The sequence below is a fragment of the Pteropus vampyrus genome, unplaced genomic scaffold, assembly GCF_000151845.1.
Source record: "Pteropus vampyrus isolate Shadow unplaced genomic scaffold, Pvam_2.0 Scaffold8, whole genome shotgun sequence".
In the NCBI taxonomy this organism is placed as follows: domain Eukaryota; kingdom Metazoa; phylum Chordata; class Mammalia; order Chiroptera; family Pteropodidae; genus Pteropus; species Pteropus vampyrus.
Genome location: NW_011888789.1, coordinates 13,023,948 through 13,048,024, shown reverse-complemented (window position 1 = coordinate 13,048,024; position 24,077 = coordinate 13,023,948). Strand labels below are relative to the sequence as shown.

Here is a 24,077-nt window from a genome sequence, read left to right as displayed (position 1 = left end):
TTGAATGTGTTGTAAGTATTTTGTAAGTTTAGCTCTTCCATTTAGATCTATGTTCCATTTTCAGTTAATTTTTTTGATAGCGTGATGTAGCAATCCAACATCTTTGTTTTACATGTGGGTATCTATTTGTCTCAACATCAATTGTTGAAAAGGCCATTCTTTCTCCCATTGAATTGTCTTAACATCTTTGCCAAATATCAACAACTGGTAAGTAATAAGGCTTTATTTCTGCTCTTTTTTGCTTCCATTGAACTATATGTCTATCCTTATTTGGGGCAGAGTACTATACTGTTTTGGCTTTTTTAGTTTTGTAATATGTTTTGAAATTGAAAAGTATGTTTTCAGTTTCCAGTTTTCCTGAAAACTGTTTTCAAGATGGTTTTTACTCTTCTATATCCCTTGAATTTCTGCATGACTTTAGGATCAGCTTGTCAATTTCTGCAAAAAGGGGAAAAAAACCCAACTTGGATATATTAAGAATTGTTTTGAATGCAGAGAAACAGAGAACAGAACTCTAGTTTGTAATCAATTTGGGGAGTATTTCTGTATTAACAATATTGAGACTTCCAATACATGAACATGAGATGTCTTTACATTTATGCAAATCTTTCTTTCAATAATTAATATGCATTGTTTTCAGTGTATATTATTTTCTCTTTTTTCCTATATTTAACTTTATGAGGAACCATCAAACTTTTTTCCACAGCATCTGCACCATTTAAAATTCCCACTATTAATGTAAAAACATTCCTCATCCTCCCCTACACTTGATATTTTCTATAAAGAAAAAATATCATAGCCATTCTACTGGGCATGTATTTGTATCTCGCTGCAATTTTGATTTGTGCTTTTTTGCCATTTGTACATCTTCTTTGGAAAAAATGTCTATTTAAGTCCTTTTCCCACTTGTTAATTGGGTTTTTGTCTTTTTGTTGTTGAGTTGTAAAAGTTTGGTATAAATTCTGAATAGTAGACATATGATTTCTATGATTTAAAAAAATCTTCCATTCCATGTTATCTTTTCACTTTCTTAATGTCCTTTGATGTGCAAAATTTTTAATTTTCATGAAGTCCAATATATTTTTTCCTTCACTGTTTGTGCTCTTGGTGTCATATCTAAGAAACCATTGCAAAATCCAAGATCATGAAGATATACCCCTACATTTTCTTCCAAGGGTGTTATGGTTATGCCTCTCACACAATGTCTTTTCCATTTTCAGTTAATTTTTGTATATGGTATGAGGTAAAGAGTCCAACTTCACTCTTTTGCATGTGAGTATCCTGAAATTGATTTTAGAATTATTTTTCTTCTTTCTAAAGTACATTCTTTAAAAATTCTTTTACGGAAGGTTTCTTGGTAGTAAATTCAGTCTATATTCATCTGCAAATGTCTTTTTTGCCCTTTTCCTTGAAAAAGAGTTTTGCTAAATCCACAAATCTGGGTTGACAGTTATTTTCTCTTCCAAACTTTGAAGATATCATTCCTCTGTGTTCTGGCTTCCCTTGTTGCTATTGAGAAACTTGATAGCTACTTGTCCTTTGTAAATCATCTACCTTTTTTCTCTGCGCAGTTTTAAGATCTTCTCTTTATCTTTGATTTTCTTTGGTTTTTACATATATAGATTCTATCTTGAACTCTTATTTCCTCCATCTGTGGATTCATAACCTTTCATCAGTTTTGGGAAATTCTAACCCTTTAATTCTTCAAATGCTGCCTTTTTGATTTTTCTCTTCAACTCTAATTAGATGTGTTATACTTATTATATCCTCCATGTAGCTTTACCTTTCTTTCATATTTACCACCTTGTCTCTATGTATTATAGTCTGAATATTTCTTTCAGATTTAAGTCTCTCTCCACCTGCATATATTCTGCTGTTTCATTCATCTACTGAGTTATTAATTTCAATAATTATATTTTATTTATAAATATTCAAATTGGTTCTTTTTTCAAGTATGCCTGGTACTTTTATTAGATTTATATTTTGATTCTTTTTCAGCCTTTATTCCATCTTTACTTTCTTAAAACAGTTGAACCATAATTATTTTATACTCTTTATCTGATAATTTCGATATCTAAATTCTCAAGAATTTAAATTTGCTGTTATTATTTTCTCCTGACATTCATTTGTGGTATGTCTGTTAATTTCTTATTATATTTGATTGTATTTAATCTTTGCAAATCAGAGGACTCAAGTGGGGATTCGTATTTGTTTCTCCATAGACCCAGGGAGACCATTGATTTGAGATCTCTATAGTCCCCTTAAAAGACCCTGGCTTAATGGAAGTGTCTCGCTCTCCACTTTGCAGAAGGCCTACGGCTTAGTCTTCTAATTCCAGTAGCTGGTATTGACATTTTCCTCCCAAGACAATCCTAGCCTTTGCATTTATTTAAATGATGCATTCCAGTTTCAGTTGTTTTCATTTTTCCATTTTTGCAAATGAGAATACCTTTTATTTTTTGTATGTCAGCAATGTATGAATGTTTTATTTAAAAGTTATCCAGGTTCTAGCCACATAGTAGTGGGAGAATCATTCTACCTAGTCCATCATAATCCTAGCAATGAAAAGCATGAGAAATATTTTAACCTATATCAGTTAAGGTTGTGACTTTGGAAGAAAAAAGAGGAGGTGAGAAGTAAAAATAAGCCATGTAGAAGTGTTGAACAATGAGATTTGGTTTCTTGTACCATGATTATACCCCACTTCTTTTCCTGAGGGCTCACATTTCCAAGACTCTGCCGATACTTTTCTACATTGGCAGGTATCTCCCTTATAATGTGAAACGTTTTTTAGCATCTTGGTCATTTAAGAATCCCCAGGCCTGAGGTGTTTTCATTGTGGGGACTATGTTCACAGCCAGTGTATATCATTTCATTAACATGATTTCTAAATAGTATATTCTTTTTTGTGATATCATAGTGGAATTTTTCCTTATTTAATTTCTTATTGTGGTAAAATGCACAACATGCAAAATTTATCATTTTAAACATTTTTAAATGTACAGTCAGTGGCATTAAGCACATTAACATTGTTATGAATCCATTACCACCAATAAATTCCAAAATCTTTTCATTCTCTCAAACTGAAACTTTCTACCCCTTAAACATTAACTTGCCATTTCCACGCCCCATAGCGCCTGACAACTACCATTCTGCTTTCTATGAATTTCACTACTCTAAGTACTTCAAACACACACAATCACTTAGTATTTGTCCCAATGTGACTGGCTATCAGTTAACATAAGGCCTTCAAGTTCCATCTATGTTGTAGAATATGCCAGAATATCATACCTTTTTAAAGCTAACTAATACTCAATTTTATGTATATACCACATTTTGTTTGTTCATTTATCAGTCAATGAGTATTTGAATTTCCACTTTTTGTCTATTGTGAATAATGTTGCTATGAACATGGGGGTATATCTGTTTGACTCTATGCTTTCAATACATTTGGGTATATACCTAGATGTGTGAAACTGAAGGATAATATGGTAATTCTATGATTAATTTTTTGAAGAACCACCATATTATTTTCCACATCGGCTGCATCATTTCACATTCTACCAGTAATGCACAGCGGTTCCAATTTCTCCACTTCCTCATCAACACTTGAAATTTTCTGAATTTTTTGATAAAAGCCATTCTACGAGGTGTCGATTAGTATCTTGTAGTCTCAATCTGCAAATCCCTAGCAATTAGTGTCATTGAACATATTTTCATGTGCTTATTGTCCATTTGTGTATCTTTTATAGGGAAATGTTTACTCAAGTCCTTTGCTCATTTGTTAATTGGATAATTTGTTTCCTTGTTGTTGAGTTGCAGTTCTTTACATATTCTGGATATTAATTCTTCATCAGATATATGATTCACAAAAATTTTCTCATATTCCATGGGTCTTTACTTTGTTGATAGTACTCTTAGATAGAAAATATTTTTTAAGTATTATGAATTCAAATTTATCTATTTTTTATTTCTGTTGCCTGTACTTTTGGTGCCATCGCCAAGAAATCATTGGCAAATCCAATGTTATGATACTTCCCCCTCTGTTATCTTCTAAGAATTTATAATTTTCACTCTTACATTTAAATTTATGATCCATTTGTAGCTCTTTTTGTGTATGGTTTAAGTTAAGATGCTACTTTTTTCTTTTGCTTGTTGACATCTGCTTATCCAAATACTGTTTGCTGAAAAACTGTCTTTTCCCTCACTGAATGGTCATTGCATCTATATAAAAATTTTTATAAATTTGACCTCAAAGAAAAGGAAAGTAAAAGCAGAAATAAATGAATGTGACTATATCAAATTAAAAAGCTTCTATCAGCAAAAGAAACCATCAACAATGCAAAGAAGCAACCATCCAAATGGGAGACTATATTTGCAAACAATGCTCCTGATAAGAACCTAATTTCCAAAATATACAAAGAACTCATACAACTCAATAACAACGAAAAAACAAATGACGCAATCCCAAAATAGGCAGAGGACCTGAACAGACACTTCTCCCTAGAGGACATACAAATGGCCAACAAATACATGAAAAGATGCTCAACACTGCTAGCTACTAGGGAAAAACAAGTCAAAACCACAGTGAGATACCATCTCACCTGTTAGAATGGCTATCATCAACAGGACTAGCAACAACAAGTGTTGAAGAGGTTGTAGGGAAAAAAGAACCCTTATACACTACTGGTAAAAATGCAAATTGGCGCAATCGCTATGAAAAACAGTATGAAATTTTTTTAAAACTAAGAATTGAATTACCATATGACCCAGCAATCCCTCTCCTGGGTATTTACCCAAAAAACCTGAAAATTTGTATCCGCAAAGATATATGCACACTGATGTTCATAGCAGCATTATTCATGGTGGCCAAGACATGGAAGCAATCAGTGTCTTATAACAGATGAATGGATAAAGAAGATGTGGTACATATGTACAATGTAATATTACTCAGTCATAAGAAAAGATGAAATACTGCCATTTGCGACAACCTGGGTGGATATTGAGACAATTATGCTAAGCAAAACAAGTCAGACCGGAAAAGTTGCAAACCACATGATATTTCTCATGTGTGGGATATAAAACTGAAAGGAACAAACAAATACAGCAAAGAGCGACTCATGGACATGGACGGTGGATTACTGGTTACCAGAGGGAAGGGGTAGAGGAAGGAAGTAGTTAGGTGCAAATGAGTCAAATATTTGGTGACGGAAAGAAATCTAACTCTGGGTGGTGACCACACAACACAATATATATACAACTTAACTGTTGAATAATACATTTGAAACTTATTTGATTTTGTTAATAATGTCACCCCAATATAATCTTTAGTCCACATATGTGATGATTTATTTCTGGGCTCCCAATTTCATTCCATCCAAAAATTTCAGTTTTCTTATTTCGTTGCCAAAAATATATCGACTTCCAAGAAGGTACAATAGAGCCCCAGGGTCAACTTCCATCTTTTTGTTTTAGCTTTTATTGAACACAACTGAGAATTCAGAAATTTGTTTTATTGCCCATAGTGATAAAGAATAGAATATTGTTAGAAGAAGACAGTTGTAATTTGTAATCAGACAAATGTAGAGAAACAGAGAGCAGAACTTAGTCTGTAATGAATGGTGATGTTGAAATGGATCATACAAATGAAATCTCATACTATGAGCCTTCAGATACTGTTATCATAATTTTCCTCCAACTCAAAATTCAAGGAGTGAACACAGTATTTCTCATGACAAGGAAATATGGTATTCTCATCCAGTTAGTCAGACTTCAGCATGCAATATTTTGTCATAAATATCTGGAACATTCTACATTGTAAAGAAGATCTAGAATAGTATCCTTTCATCTTTTACAGCATTTGGACATGAACATTAATTCGATATGGTTCACAAGTGGACAAATATGTATGCAAAACTGATGGAAGGAGTTAGATAGTGCAAGAGTGATAAACATTAAGATTAATCATTTTAATTGTTGTTTATAAATATAAAATAAAAATATGTTCAATTACAGTATAACATCATTTCCAATTGTTTCAAAGAAAATGAAATAAATATGAAAAAAGAAAATATTCTATAAGAAAACATGCACTATCTGCTGAAAATTTAAAAATTCTGTGAAAGAAATAAAATAAGATCTAAATAAATGGAGAGGAAAACTGTGCTCATAAATTGAAAGATTCAATAATACATAGTAAAGAAATAAAACCTTCTTAAACTTATCCACGGGTTTACACAATTTGTATTACAATCACAACAAGATTTTTTGTAAATATAGACAAACTTATTCTAAAATGTGTAGGGAAAAGAGAGACCCTAGGATAGCCAAAACAATTCTGAAAAAGAAGAATAAAATGGGAGGAATCGCTCTTCCCAATGTTAAAAATTACTGCACAGCTACAATAGTCAAAACAGTGTAGCACTGGTGAAAAGAATGAGACATAGAAAAATGAAACAGGATAGAGAACTGAGAAATACACCAACATGAAAACATCCAATTAAATTTTGAATAAGGTGCAAAAACAATTCAATGAATGAGAAATTGCTTTTTCAAAGAAATGCGCTGGAGCAAATGGACACTCATTAATCAAAAAAGTTAATTTCCCATTCTTTATAAAAAGTAGCTCAAAATGGATCACAGACTTAAATGTAAAAAATAAAACTACACCTTTTAGAAATATAGCAGAACATCTTCAGGACTTAAGATGGACAAAGAGTTCATATACTTGACACCAAAGCATGATCCATAAATGAAAAAAGTAGGCGTTATCAAAATAAGAATTTTAAAAATTTAAGCTCTGAGAAAAAAATAATTACAGGCTTAGAGAGAATATCACATATGCAACAAATCACATATGCAACAAAATGTATGTATCTAGAAGACGAAACAGCTCTGAAAACCACAAAATCCAAAAGGAAAATGATCAAAAGGTATGAACAGACTTTTCACCGAAGAGAATACAGAGATACCAAATTAAATATATTAAAGATATCGGATATTATTACTCATTAGGGAAATAATGTTCTATTGGCTATTTAAGGCACATAATATATTTTCAGGTTTACAACATCTATATAATTAAAATATATAACAACAAAAGTGCCAATGATGAAAAGACATTAAGGGAATTATACTGTTATGAGATTTTTTACACTGTGAAGTTAGAAAAATCAAATATGCTCCATTTGGTCATGAATGTTCACCAAATAAATTTAGAAATGTTTTGTACCATTTACTATTTGATTACTATAATTATGGAAGGTTCTGCTATGTTTGCCTTTCTACAGTTTGGTTAATTAAGATGCACCTTATGAACCAGGATATCACAATAGTTAACATCCTGGAACATAGAATATAATAAAATTATCTCCCATAATTTTTTAATACCAACCTAGAAATCTCTGCTGGGTAAATAGAAATGTTTGGGGAACCACAGTTAAAATTAATAAGAGACCTATTAAGATCTTCACTCTAAATTTGAATTAAGAGTGTATACAAAATTTTATTGACAGTGTGATCGATAGTTGCACTGTCTAATATAGTAACCACTAGTGACAAGTGACTATTTAAATTTAAATTAAATAAAGAGAAATAAAATGAAAATTTTAGTTCCTTAATGCTAGGTGCTCAAGAGCCACATAAATAGTGGATATGTAGAACATTTCTTTAAGTGCAGAACGGTCTATTAGAGCACAATGATTTAGATACTAACCTCCTCCGATTATAGACCAATACCCATCATCGATACTTCCTCCCGGTGATGATGGCATTAGCTCACAATTTGGAGGACCATATCCAACATCACAATGACAATTGTTTCGACTGTTACACATCTAAAACCAAAACCAAAAAAATAATGAAAACATTACATAAAAAATAAATGCATTATTTAAGATCATTAGTCAATTTAAATTATTAAAGGATTCTAACTTAATAGGTAATTTTTATTTTAACAGGAAAAATAATTTTTTAAATAAAATTCAATAAAATAAATGTCCTTGCAATATCTTTTCAAATATAATAGAAATTTTCTATTATTTGTCTCTTGTATTTTTAAGATAACATTCTTGATACAACTGAAATGCCTTATTCTAGAAAGACATAGAAGTTATGAGGCTAGAAATTATAAAATAGTGGGAGTTGAAATTTATTATGAATTGTGCTGGATTAAAAAAAGTAGCTGTGAGAAGAGCCAACTTTTACCAAAAAAGAAAAAAAAGAGAAAAGAAAAAAGAAAAAGAAAAAAGAAAATGGGAGAAAAAACTAAAGGGAGAAGCTTGCTTAAACAGCTACAGATAACAAAATTTATTTTGCTAAAAAATAGGAAGGCTAGAAAATATCTATAAAGGTGATCTGGCAGATGAGTTGAAAGAAGGGTCAGAAGCAGATAGAGAACCCAGAAACAAGTTCATAAAAAATTTCATTAAAATTAAATAAGGAAAGAAAGAAACAGAAAACAAACTGTCAATAATAGGACATGTGAGTGATTTAGGAGAAAATGTTGAATCAAGACACACAGACATGTCATTTTTTTCCTGGATTACTATGTAATATTTGAAGTGTCAATATGGTAGAGGCACTAGCCACAAATTTAAACCAAAGGCATGCTTGGAAGACTTTCCAAAGTTTACAAAATTTCTGTAACACATCAGATAATTTCACAATGAATGGACAAATAGAAATGCAAATGGCAAATATGAACATACATGCTTACTTAAGAACTGTATCATTAATTATTCAATAAATGCAAATTAACAATAGATTTAACATGTTAGATTTTTTTAAAAACTGAGAAAGCAGTCTGGTCAGAATTTGAGGAGATGCACCTTTTCATATATGATAAGTTGGAGCACAAACTGGTATACTGTTTCTTGAAAACAATATAATATTACTGAAAATTTTAATGGTGCATATATTTAGCCCATCAGATTTCATTGCTAAAAGTTTACGAAATCACATAAATATGCAAAGGTGAATGCACAACAATGTCTATTGCACCACTATTTACAATAATTAAGTAAATATTTAACATTATACAAAAGTCTATTAGTGAATGACTTTTCAAATATAGTATGGAAGAGGATACAGAAAAACAAATTGATGCCATTTAAGGGTAAAAAAGATCTGAATAGACAAGAAACTCTGTTCTTACAAAAATATTAGACTATGCAGCATTATTCACCATGGCCAAGACATGGAAACAGCCAAAGTGCTCTTCTATAAATGACTGGATAAAGAAAATGTGGTACATATATACAATGGAATACTACTCAGCTATAGTAAAAGATGAAATAATGCCATTTGAGACAACATGGATGGATCTTGAGATTATCATGCTAAGTAAAATAGTCAGACAGAAAGAGTTGAGAACTCTATGGTTTTACTTATATGTGGAATATAAGACTGGAAGCAACAAATAAGAAAAACAAACAAAAACTCATAGACCCAGATAACAGTTTAGTGGTTACCAGAGAGAAAGAGGGGAGGAGGGAGGTAGATAAGGGTAAAAGGGGTCAAATATACGGTGACAGAGGGAAATTTAATTTTGGGTGCTGAACACACAATTCAATATACATATGATATATTATCGAATTATACACTTGAAACCTATATAATTTTATTAACCAATGTCACCCCAATAAATTTAAAAAAAAGAATAACCAACACAGAAATATTAAACTATAAATATTATGTGTGAAATATATGTTGTGCATGAGCGTTTATATATTAATATATATATATTCTCAATTATACACAATGTTTATGTATGTATGTATAAATGTATATTTATAACCTCTAATAAACCCATTTCCAAAACTCTACAATCTTGATCTAATATTATAATAATACATGTTTTGTACTAAGTTCAAAGCTTATTGGCTCATGAGCCTATAACAATCTGATCGAACACATACATCACATTCATATGTACAAATAATGTAATCTGCTTTCTTTATTTAACTGCAATTTTCCCTAAGAAATTTTCATATAGAATAATTCTGAACCTTATTATTATCCTGGAAATGTTATTGACATGGATTATAAAAAATATATATAAAAATAGAGTGATCATTCTATACCCCATGTCCACTGCATTTTTTTTGTGAATTACAGTTTCCTTGTCTCTGGAGCTCAGAAAGCAATTTGCAAAATCCGCCTTGACAAGCCTAAAAGGTTAAAACAATCAACAACAACAAAAACAAACATGAAATATAAAAAGATGAGCAATTGTACTTGATACAAAACTAGATTCACAAAATATGTATATGTATGCATGTGTGTGATATATATTTATCAGATGTATCTGGATTTTATGACATCTGTTCATTCTAATAAAAGAATTTATTACTTTATCAATTATGAAATATTGTGAGTCAGATACTATTTTTCCCCTAAGGGAGCAGAACTGTGTGTTTATTGATACAGAGTGGCATAAGAACAAAAAGAGCCAACTTGTACCGATAACTTGTAATGAGTTATGATCTGCCTTAGCACTTTCTATGCATCCTTATAACATGTATTCATATTGATACCATAAAACAGATGTTTTTAATCCTATTTTATACTTGATGAGAATTAAATTTACATGTTTAAGACCACGTCCTGAGTGGCCAATATTCAGTGCAAGAACTATTTTACTCACAGAGCGCATTGATCAATGCTAAATACAAGTGTTTCTGTAATCTTTACCTTTTTTCCAACTTTAATAATAATATCTCTTGTCTTTCACTTTATGTTAATATTCCTCTACCCAAATTTTAATTTAATTTGAATATATTTGGGGGAATGCTGTAAGATTATCTGCTTGCTTTTATCATCTGATAGAGTATATAATATATGATAAAGAGTCTAAATCATTCATTATTGACCACCAGCATGGTAAATAAAGGTGAAAACAGTTATCAGCTTGTTCATTAACTTAAAATGCTCTGGTGAAGCCAGCAAGATAACAAAATGTTGGGCAAACCAGCATTACCTGTCCACAAAGCTACTTTTATTCTAGTGCACCTTAAACACTGTCATTGAGGCAGTAATAAGTTAGTCATACTTCACTGGGTTGTTTTCAGAGAAAAAAATAAGCCACAAATGTTAAGACCTATGCTTCTGACATAACTCCCCTTAAATAGATCATTTTTTAGCTGGCTCTTTCGTAATGACAAAAAAAAGCAAAGACGTGGCTGGGATGATGTTCTGAATATGAACTAGATTATAAGACTTCTTCCTTTGAACAAGAGACGCAAATAGTGTTCAAGAAATGGTCACATCACAGTTCAAAAAAAATCCCTAAGATAACTAAAAATATATTTCCAAAGGAGAAATGCCAGAATTTCTCCTAAATGAATTATTTATTCATTGATTAGCTTACCAATTTTTAGACAATTACATACCCCAAAGATATTCCTTTTCAAATTTGAAATGATTGTGCTGAGATATGTTTATCTCCCCTAGCATATCCAAGTGTGCTAGGATCAGTTTAATAAACTATTCTCTTGTTCTGTCTTATAAATAAAAAATTCAAAGACACTTTCTATCACAACCAATATTAAGCAAACTAGCATCACTGGAATAATGCCTATCTCCATGTAGAATATTGTCCATTTTGTATTACAGTATTAAATTTATGAGTGTTTTATTTAGAATTATTATTATATAATAAGGGAGACATATTTTCCTTCATGGTGATAAATAAGAAATAAACTCTCTCTGACTCTACTTCATTCTCTCTCTCTCACTCTCTGTCTCTCTCCCTGTCTGTCTCTCTGTCTGTTTCTCTATCTCTTTCTGTCTCTGTCTGTCTCTCTCTCTCCCTCTTCCATGCATACACACACATACACAGACACATACGTACCATATATAGAATAAAGTGAAATTTGTATTTACCTTATTTTCACCACATATAGTGCCATCATATACATATGTTTTATCATTTCTTGTAGGTACTTGTGATTGATTTCTTAAATATCCTGACATACATACATGTCCTCCAAGGTAAGTATATTGAATATCAAAATCTGTACTTGGTACTATACGTGAATGTGTCCAGTGACAAACAATCTTTCCACAAAGGGTATGTCTGGCAATATAAGGCAGAAAAGTTTTCCCATATATCATGTAGGGACACCATGTATTAAATAAACAACAATTCAAAATATGAGTATATTTTAAAAGGTACTCAGACTGCAACACCAAAGCTATTCAGAACACATACCATCTTATGAATTGCAACATATAAATTCATCCGTATATATTATATTCATCTCTCATTTGTATTAAGTGACTCTCTGCAGCACACACACATACATACACATTTAGAAAAAGTATAATTTTCTAAATACATACCTAAAATCACACCTGATTTTATCGCAGTTCCCAAAGTCATCGGTTAGAAAATTCACTTCTTCTGCACATAGGTAAGTAGAAGCTTTAGCAACTGAAAATATTAATAAAGTTCCAATTACTCATCTTAAAATAAAACATCAAAAAGTAAAAGTGTAGCAAATTAATATAGAGATATTTAGACAGCTGTAATGACCAGTCAATGTAATCTTCTACAAATTTCTGATATCATCCATTGGCTAACATCAGAAGTATTTTCAAGTAGGTAGTTTTTAGTAAGTGTTTCTAAGGAGAAGTGTTTCTCCTTCTAAGGAGAAGTGTTTCTCCTTAGAAATACTTACTAAAAACTACCTACTTGAAAATTACTACTACCATCGTACAGGAATGATTAAGAAATCAAACAGCCATTTGCTCTCTTATCTACAATTCTAATCATCTATTATTCTCTTTGTACCAATCACCTGGAATTTAACAAATGTTCTATTCTCTTTGTCCTGTACCTATTTGGTCTGTTTTACCTCTTGACATAATTCAAAATTGCTTTGATCTGCAATTTTATTTTCAAATTTGGATGTAAACAAAAAATACTTTTTATTGTGGCACACTTTTCGTAGCATGGACTACTAATTTTAGAAAAATGCCATTTAAAAATAAAGCCCAGAAAAAAGATATACATTTTCCAAACAACTCCACACACTGTCGATCCGGATCTCGGCATCTTCCCTTATAGCAAAAGGCAGTTTTATTACTACATGTTTCAAAATCAGCAGAAGTTATATCATTTAAACAAAATTCAGAAATTCCATCACAAAATTCTGTAAAATCACATGGATTAGTGCTTATCCGACATATACGTCCTCTTTCAGATATCTGTGAGACAAAGAAAAACAAATATTTTTTAAAGCACTAAACCAAAAATGTAAAAAATTGAAATAGGAGCATTTTGTTTGTAGCTATTATTTCCATTATTATTGCATTTTGAACTACTTAAAGATAATTATAAATTGACTTTAAAGTTCTAGAAAAATAGATTGGAAAGAACCCAAATGTCCATCGATAAATGAATAGATAAACTGTAGTATTTACATACGATAGAATATTTTCAGCCATATATAAGAATGGAAGATTGATATATGCTAAAGGTGAATGAACTTTGAAAACACTATATTAAATGAAGAAAACCTGACACCAAAAGTCACATATTGTTTAGTTGTATTTATATGAAATCTCCAGAGTAAGTAAATCCATAAAGACAAAATGCAGGTTGGTGTTTGACAGACACTGAGGGGAAGGGAGAAAAAAGAGCAAGTGCTTAATGGGTCAGAGGTTTTCTGTTTGGGTAATGAACATGTTTAGGAACTAGACAGAGGAGGTGGTTGTACAACACTGTTAATATACTAAGTCACTGACTTGTTCACTTAAAAATGGTTAATTTTATATTATGTGATGTTGACCTCAATTTTTAAAAAAGGCTTTAGTGAAAGCTTTCATAAGGCCATGGTCGTCCTGAATATTTGTTCAAGATAAATAGAAATAAGTGATACAAAGCTATGCATATTTATTTTTCAATTTTCAATTCTTGGGGACTAACTGTACTCCTGAAATGCTGTATAAGAGCAGATGCTGTCTTTACGATATTGTTAAAACATTGCTTAATAGACATCTCTTTCATTTTTGTCATTTCAAGTGATTTTCCTTTCAGGACCTACTAAACTTCTACCATGAGGGAGTTATAAGTCATAAACCCACTTCTGACTCAGGATGATACTCAGAACACTTCTCCCTAGACATAGTGATTGGTACAGTGGTGGGAACTTAGGATTAGCCATGGTTTCCTCCAGAACCAAGGACTAAAAAGCACATGTAGAAAAAGATCCCTCTACTCTTCTGAAATACTGTTCTATAACCTAGAAAGGCCAGGGGTGGGCACAATGAGCTATCTATATCACTTACAAAGAAACTTTTTTTGAGAACTGTCAACAAAAAAGCAAGGATACACAATAGAGGTACAGAATAAGAATTCTGTTGTTCCTGTTTGAAACAAAGATTCACCTGAGCATGAGCTAGACTCATTTTTTACTTAAGCTTCATAAGTGTTTTTCTTTGCTTGGCCATTCATCAAGATACAACTGACCAAAACATAATTGGTATTATACAGTACCAATTGCACTTTTTAAAATTACTTATAGGAATGTCTGAGTACTGATTAGAAATATGTTATTTACTGTGATGTTTCAGCAAAACAATTGATTAAACTATCGTCTTCCATATCTTCGCACTTGCATTTGTGTCCATCTAAATTCAAATTTTATTTTTAAAAAATTGGATCAAATCACTAAATTTCAGAAAAGCACCAGTGGAAACTAGGCTACTTAAAGTAGAGAAGAAAATAGGAGGCCTTTTATTTTTATGACCAATAATGAAAGAGAGTAGAGTATAACACACCTCTGATCATTTAAATGACAGCAGAAACCAAACTGATGTTATAACACATAATAAAACCAATGTACACTAATGTAGTACACTTAGCTGTTTCCCTAAAGCCCTCCGTAGCACCTTGTACTGTGAATTCTCACTAGACTAAATGTAGCGATTATCTCCACTTTAAAGAACTATCCTTTGGGATCTAGGTAAAAGGGAATGTACTGTTTAGAAAAGCCTTATTACTCAATAACATTTATTTGGAGACAGGGGTCAAGATGAGAGCTCTGGAAAATGGAAAAGTAACAAGGTTCAGTGCTAAGTAGAACGCCTATGCTGGTCTCTACAGTCGTGTACCTTGAAAACAAATATCCATTGGCTTTAATTAGTAGACAATAGATTTTTTAAAAGAACAATATAAAACAAAGTATTATAACGTTAGGAGAGATTTCATTGGCAGAGGAAAAATTAGATCTGGTAAGCAAAATATCTCATTAATTAGCTTGTATATTTATCCATCTGAAAGTGACTCAAAATAGATGAGATGCTACAATGAAGCAATCCATAGAAGACAAATCTTACCCCATGTCCTCTCAAATGTGTCTACAGAAAAAAACTGAATGGAAAACTTCCAAAGGGAAGTCAAGGATTCAGTTCACTTCCAGGCTAGAAGTCCTTGCCAAAGCTAGACTTCACGATTTTATATGATACATATTGCTAACTATTCTACATGGATTTATTCTCTACTGTTTTCAAAATGAGATTTTTAAAGAAATTACTGTCTTTTATTTGAATATTGCATGTCAAGTGTGTATTAAGTGGCTCATTCACAGTTCTGTCATATGTCGTTGGATGATGAAGAACTTCATTCAGGTGTGACCAAAAGGAATTTGTAACATCCAAATAATTTAGAATTGATATTGAACGCAACAACTGCATAGGTCTTGAATAGAGACTGAAATGATAGAGCAGAAGGTGAAGCTGAGAAGTAGGTTGAAAAAGATTTAAGAACATTCTCTGAATTCTGAAACCAACTGTGTATGAATTGGGTACACAAAGTAACATATTTGAAATATGTGTAAAAATAAATTTTTTTAAAGCTATAAAAATGAATGCATAAGAACACAAAAAAATTCATGAAATAAATTAATGTAATATTTTAAATGTTTACCTGACAACTGTTTTTATCACAGCATGGTCCACTGCCACATTCTGACTTGCCGATCAGAGTACAATTTTCAGGATGACAGCATTTTTTATGACTACATTGCTAAAAGCAAATATAATCAAGTTAAATAATTAGAATTTTTAATCAAATAAATAATTTTGTTAAAAACATACAAAAGTTTGTCTCTAAGTTAATTCAATCACAGTATAGTTTTTACTTCTGTATTTATTTTTAACACCACTTCATTCTAACTTAATATATTTTCAATATGGGGGAAAAATGGTAATGAAATTATTCATGATTCCATGCTCAAGAAATTGAAATGTTAAAATTTAATACAATTCCTTTCAATCATCTTTGGTTTTGTAAAAATATGCACAATACATTTTTAGATTTTTTTTCATATAATACATCATAAGGACTTTTCCATAATATCAAGTCTTCTCAAGGTATCATTTGGGGAAGAAGCATGGTAGTGTGAGGGGTCCCTTTGATCTCTCCCCTTGAAACTACAGCAAGTTGAAAAGCTATAATTCAACAGAATATTCCCAGCCTAACAAACAAACACTTCTGAGAGAGCTGCACATCAAAGCATCTGAAGGTGAGCAAATAAGATGAACAAAGGAGGATGAAAGCAAGAAGAATGGAGACAGGTGAAGAGTGGAGACAGGTGCCATGGATGCAGCCTAGAGTCCCCAGGGAACTCGGGGAGGGGAAAAAGAATCAGGCTGAGGTGTGCACTCTCTCCAGCCCTGAGCATTCCTGCTTGAGTGATCAGTACATACTACTGCAGAACACAGTAATCAGGGCAGAAATGGAATATAGAGGTATGACAGCTATGTTCTAGCAGCCACCATTGCCAGGCAGAAAACAATCACAGAGCCTGGTTACCTCCCTCTACCCTTCCAAAGCTCAGGACCCCACACTCTCTCAGAGCTAGCAGTGGGCCCCAGAAGTAAATGTAGCAGCAAGTGTCTTGGAGACAGCTCATGAATGGCAGATGCACACTGCAGCTAATCTCAGCTACAGAGGTGAAGGAGCTGAGGTCTGGCAGTTGCCATTACTGGAGGAAAACAAAGCCACAAACACACCAGCGGCCTCACCCCAACCCCACCCCTTTTCACCCCCATCCACTGAGGCTGATCCTAGAAGGTGCTCTGGGACACCTCAGGCAGCACAACACTGCATCTGGCTGCTGTGGCAACACCAGGAGTTCAGGGGCTCCTCAGGTGCTTGGAACACCATTGCCTACCACATTCTCCTATGGGGGTGGAGCCCTGGGATCCAAGCAACCTGGTAAAAAGGAGAAATCCACCTCCCTAGGGAATAAAGGGCATATTTTTGTCCAGCAGAGATCCTGGATGCCCCGGCAGAGCAAGAAGCTTGTGAGACACATTCTGGGGCGGTGCAGCGGGGAGCGGGGGAGACTCTTCTTCAACTTGCACCACTCTTAATAATAAAATTTGTTTAAGCATAATTATTCCCATAAATGCCATCAAATACCATGAACAACCAAGGTAATAAGGCAACTCAGAAAAATAATAATCTCCCCAAAATAAACTTAAAGACATAAAAATATGTGATTTAAATGACAGAGAAATTAAGATTGCAGTCCTCAAAAAACTCAATGACATGCAATAAAACTCAGATAGGCAGTTTAATTAATGAGAAATAAAATCAACGAACAACAGGAATACTTTCCAAAGAGACTGAAATTTTAAAAAAGAACCAAATAGAAATTCTGGACCTAAAGAACTCGATAAAAGAGATGAAGAATGAAACAGCGAGCTTAGGACATAGAGCTGACTAGATAAGAATTAGTGATAGTGAAGACATAATCTGGTAATGATGTAGATGGAAGGAGAGACTTGAGAGTAAAAAAAAAAAAAAAAAAAATTTTACACCATCAAAAAAAGCAGTATAAGAATAACAGATATGCCAGAAGGAGAAAGGAAGGAGAAGGGAACACAAAGAGTATTCAAACAGTTGACAAGAACATCTCAAACCTATGGAAAGACCTAAATCCAAAAACCAAAAAGAATACTTAATTTCCTCAACCCAAAAAATCCTTCTCCAAGGACATGATATTAAAATTGTCAAAATTAATATCAAAAAAAATTCTTGAAGCAGCCAGGAATAAAAAGACAGTAACCTATAAAGATAAACCCATTAGAATATCATCAGAATTTTCAGAAGAAATTCTACAAACTAGGAGGGAGTGGAATCAAATGTTCAAACTATTGAAAGAGAGAAATTGCCAGCCAAGAATAATATATCCAGAAAAGTTCTCCTTTAGATGTGAAGAAATAAAGATCTTTTCAAACATACAGAAGCTGAAGAAATTTTCCACCACAAGGCCTGAATTAAAAAAATATTAAAGAGTATTATTCTACCTAAAACAAAGAGATAAAAAGATGCAAAACTATGAGAAAGATGACTAACAGAGAGACAGAAAAGGAAACTGCAACCCTTATTCAGAAAAAGGATTTGTACACTTAAATATTACATAATAATTAAAGGAGGTAAAAGCATTTTAACCCATTTCCTGTTTGCCCTGAGAATATTCAATGGCAGAAAGTAACCCAACATGATAAAGGCCATATATAACAAACTTGAAGCTAATATCATATTTAATGATGAAAAACTAACCTTTTTTCTAAGAAACAAGACGAGGATGCCTGGTCTCATCACTCTTATTCAGTATAGCTTTGGAAGTCCTAGCTAGAGTAATCAGGGAAAGGAAAGAAATGAAAGGTATCAAAATTGAGACTGAAGAAGTCAAATTGTCACCTTTTGCAGATGACATGATTCTCTATATAAAAAACCCTAAAGACTCCAACAAAAAAACTTAGATACAATAAACAAATACAGTAGAATTGCAGGATACAAAATCAATGTACAAAAATCCATTGTGTTCCTATATACTAACAATAAAATTTCAGAAAAAAAATGAAAAAAACAATTCCTTTTGCAATTGCAACAAAAAGAATAAAATACTTAGAAATAAACTTAACAAAAATATGAAGAAGCTATATACTAAAAACTACAAGACATGATTAAAAGAAATTGAAGAAGACACAAAGAAATGAAAAGATATTCCATGAAAATGGATTGGAAGAATCAATATAGTTAAAAAGCCATATTACACAAAGCAACATACAGATTTAATGCCATCCCCATCAGAATCCCAATAACATGTTTTAAAGAAATAGAACAAAAAACTCATCAGATTTGTATGGAATCACAGAAGCCCCCAAATAATCAAAGCAATCCTGAGGAAAAAGAATAAAGACAGAGGTATCACATTGCCTGACTTCAAATTATACTACAAAGCAACAATAATCAAAAAGGCATGGTTCTGGCAAAAAAACAGACACACAGACGAATGAACAGAATTAAGAGCCCAGAAATAAACCTACATATATATATATATATATATACGAGTGAATAATTTTCAACAAATGAGCCAAAAACATACAATATGGAGAAAAGAAAAGAAAGCCTCTTCAAAAATGGTGCTAGGAAAATAGGAAAGCCACATGCAAAAGAATGAAATTAGACTGCTATCTATTATCATATGCAAAAATTAATTCAAAATGAATCAAAGGCCTAAATATGAGACCTGAAACAATGAATTGAACAGAAGAAAACATAGGTAGTAAATTCATAGATCATGAGTTTAGAGAGGATTTTATGAATTTGACCTCAAAGCCAGAGGAAGTAAAAGCAAAAATAAATGAATGGGGCTATATCAAACTAAAAAGTTTCTGCACAGCAAAAGAAAAAAAAAATCAACAAGGCAAAGAGGCAACCAATTGAATGGAGAAGATATTTGCAAACAATACCTCCAATAAGCAGCCAAAATTCTAAATATACAAAGAACTCATACAACTTAACAACAACAACAACAAAACAATCCAGTTAAAAAATGGGCAGATGACCTGAACAGACACCTCTTTCAAGAAGACATACCAATCACTAATGGACATATGAAAAGATGCAAAACTTTACTAGCTATTAGAGAAATGCGAATCAAATCCACAATGAGATACCACTCACATCTGTTAGAATGGCTATCATCAACAGAACTAGTAACAACCAAGTGTTGGAGAAGTTGTGGGGAAAAAAGAACTCTTACACACTGCTTGTGGTAATGTAAATTGGTAGAGCAACAATGTAAAACAATACAAAGTTTCCTCAAAAAACTAAGACTAGAATTACCTATGACCTAGCAATCCTTCTTTTGGCTACCCAAAAAATTTGAAAATCTTTATCTGTAAAAGTATATGCACCCTGATGTTCACAGCAGCATTATTAATGGTGGTCTGGACATGGAAGCAATCAAAGTGTCCTACAATAGATGAATGGATAAAGAAGATGTGGTACATATATACAATGGAATATTACTCAGCCATAAAAATGGTGAAATACAGACATTTGTGACATGAATCGATCTTGAGACAATCATGCTAAGTCAGACAGAAAAAGTTGAAAGCTGTATGATTACCATCATACGTGAGATATAAAAATGAAAGCAACAAACAAGACAAGACAAACATACAAAAATTCATAGACACAGATATTAGTGGTTAGCAGACGAAAAAACAAGAGGGAAGGTAAAAAAGGGTAAAGAGGATGAAAGGAGATTTGACTTTGGGTGGTGAATACATAATGTAAAATACATATGATATATTATTGTATTATACACTTGAAACCTATACAATTTTATTAACCAATGTCAGCCCAATAAATTTAATTTAAGAAGCTATCATTTGGGGAATTTACAACAAGTTATGATTATGACAAAATAGAGGTTTCTAAATTGTAGTATTTTATTATTGTAAAACATGTTTCAAAAGAAAATTTTTGTCATTATTATTTTTATAGCTCCAAGAGTTTATGCGAAAGTTTAATTCAAAAAGTTGTTAGGTCATAGAGTACAAAAATAGTAAGTGCCCTTAATAATGCATTCTGATTTCCTTCTTTCTATACAGTTATCTATTTAGTGCAAGAATGATGTTTTACTAGACTTACAATAATATTTTAAAATTAGTAAATAGGCAAAAATAATAAGCATTTATATGTTTCAATTTTATAATTTTTATTATTAATGTGTTGAAAATTTTACATATATGTGCAATCTGGTTTATGCTGTGTTTCTACGCATATAATTCTGTTGAAGTATTTTGTTTATTTACCTTGCTTGTAAGCACTTATACATTAACAATATACAGTTCAAAAAACTTGGCAAGTCAGAAGGAAAACAATATAAATGAATACAGCTCAGAATGCTTTGGTGATCTTGATCTGGACTATGACCACTTCCCTTACTCTAAGGTTGGATACCCATTCTACCAGGAAATCTTAACCTGAGATATGTCGACTTTAGAGGTAGACAGCATTTGGCCGAGATAAACTTTTGAAAATGGATATGGTTTCCCTTAGCCACATTTTATCAAATCTGGAGGTCTGCCTTTACTACCTAAGAAAAAATAAAAGTCTGTTGTAAACTTTCCTCAGACCCATAGCATCTACTCTGATTGGGGACCTATCACATCACTGATCCACTTGATGAAGATCACTAGGTGTTCCTTTGAACACTTCAGAATACTGATTCCCTCCTACAGGGTTCCTTCCTGTACTTACCTCTTTCTCACATTAATAATACTTACTTTCGGTTTCTTAAGAATTGGATCCTTACCTTATGTCAGCAAAATGCTGCTGCTGAGGTTGCTACAAATGTCTTGGAAGAAATGATTTTGCCCAATGTATTGAATCTATGTGTGCTATATTATAGCCAAACTGCTGTTCTCAGAAAAACTGCAGTCAGCTTGGCAGGGAATATTTAAATCCATTCAAGGAGTTTGTTCACCACAAGGAACACAAAATTGGTTCAGTCTTATATTAATTTCCTACTTCTGCTGTAAAATGTTACCATAAATTTAGTGGCTTAAATCTACATATATGTATTATTTTATAGTCCTGGAGGTCAAAAGTCCAAAAGGAGTCTTATTGGAATAAAACTAAGATTTTGGAAGTTCTGCATTCCTCCTGGAAGCTCCAGGGAAAGTCCATCTTGCTGTCTTATCCAGCTGCTAGAGGCCATCTGCATTCCTTGGCTCATGGATTCTTTCTCCATCTTCAAAACCAGCAGTATAGTATCTTCATATATCACTGTCACATATCCTTTGACTCCGACCTGCCTGCCTCCCTCTAATAAGAACCTTTGTGATTACATTGGGCCCACACACATGATATAAGGTTATCTCTCTCTCTTCAGATCCTTAACTTGATCATAACTTCAAAGTTCTTTTTGCCAGGTAAGCCAACATATTCACAAATTATGGGGATTAGGACATGGGAAACTTTGGGGGTTACCATACCACATTTTACCACATGGTCTCCAAAGATTCATGCCCACCTCATAAGCAAAATACATGTGCTCCATCCCAAATTCACAAAAGTCAAAACTCATACAGCGTTAACTTAAAGATGCTCTGCTGACTCATCTCAATGAAGTGAAGGACAGTTGGGTCTGCAATTGCTCTCCCTTCCTCCTGGATCTTCCTTCAGTTTGTCTGACTCTTGGGCTTGGTGAGTGTGAGTTAGGCTCCTTGACAAAGCCTCCATTATTGTTGAGCCATTTCCTGTAATGTCTCTCTCTCTCTGTCCTTATTCATATGTTATAAATATATACTTGTACATATATGTATTATATTTTCATAGTATTAACACATAAATATAAAAAAGAAATAAAAATTCCTCAATAATAATTTTTATGTGGATGACATGTTGAAATGATCCTATAATGGATATATATAATAGTCAAAATATATTATTATAGATTCACCTTATTTATTTCTTTTTACTTTTTAAGAATGTGGCTACTTGAAAATATAAAATACATAGTGGCTCACATTCTATTCCTATTCTAAAAAAATAGTAATGAAATTAATAACTGATTTCAGCAAGACTGCTATAAAAAAGTCAAAATACAAATATCTAGTGCATTTTTATATATCAGTAAGAGAAGACAAAATTTTTCAATGTATGATTTACATTGAAAAATGTATGAAAAATATAGCAATAAAAATGTTCAAGTTTATCAGTGAAAGATCTTTATACTGAATACTAGAAAATACAATTGAGAGAAATTAAACAAATAAAAAATGGGGAAATATACATCCATTTTACTGAACTTTAAATTTATCTAAAGGTTCAACACAATGTCTTCTATCTTTTTGTTGGCAAAAAGTTAAAAAAACAAATCAGATATTCATACTAATATGCAAAGGGTCACATCACCCAAGATAACCATTAACTTGAATAACAATGCTGGGGGATATATAATATCATATTCCATGAAGTAATAGAAATCTATAATAATTAAAATAGTATAATATTAGCACAAGTGTAGAAAAAACAGAAAAACTCATAAATGTTTACTTGATCGATGACCAATATTATGATTCAGTGCAGGACAGGAATAACAATCTTTAAATAAATTATGATTTTCAATTTGATGTCCTTATTGTAGATACAAAAAAATTGTGGAAGATTGCATATCTAAATGTAAATTGTAGAAATATTTCCAAATATCTTTAGAGGAAAACATGTGAACATTTTTATGACATGCAAAGCAATATACATAAAATGGTTATCTGCTACTTTATAACAAATACTTAGTGGCTTAAAACGACAGCAGTCATTAACTATTTTATGGTTTCTTTGGATCAGGGATTTTGCAGTCACTCAGATTAGTATTTATGGATTTTGTTCTCCCAAAGATTAATATGGCTGCAATCATCTAACCACGTGTCTTGGTCTGGAGGATCTGCTTCCTCAAATGCTGAGAGGTTGGACAATAGAAATTAGTAAAAATACAGATTTGGGTCATTCATTTATAATTGTGATGCAATCAAGTTATATAGAAGTTTGTTCCTAATAATTAGACAGTTTTCATATACTCTAGGAAATACGGATTATCAAAAAAATCACCATGTATATGTATATCAAAGGCAGGTACAACAAAATTCAAAAACTAGTCATCTTACCAAGCACAACTGAAAAATAAAGATCTTAGCAAAAAGCCAAATAAAGCAATAACAAACCAAGGATTATGATTGATTCCATTCTGTGAAAACAAGTT

The 24,077-nt window shown here is 32.2% G+C and overlaps 1 protein-coding gene across 1 annotated transcript in view; it reads right to left on the bottom strand.

Moving 5' to 3' along the window:
• The window catches only part of LOC105300972 (A disintegrin and metallopeptidase domain 3-like), an 80,259-nt gene that overhangs the window by 4,588 nt on the left and 51,594 nt on the right, over positions 1-24,077 (bottom strand). Inside the window, 7 exon segments of the mRNA XM_023520053.1 lie at positions 747-761; positions 7,715-7,835; positions 10,083-10,169; positions 11,884-12,076; positions 12,343-12,433; positions 13,014-13,209; positions 15,932-16,030. Coding sequence (XP_023375821.1) covers positions 747-761; positions 7,715-7,835; positions 10,083-10,169; positions 11,884-12,076; positions 12,343-12,433; positions 13,014-13,209; positions 15,932-16,030 — 802 coding nt within the window.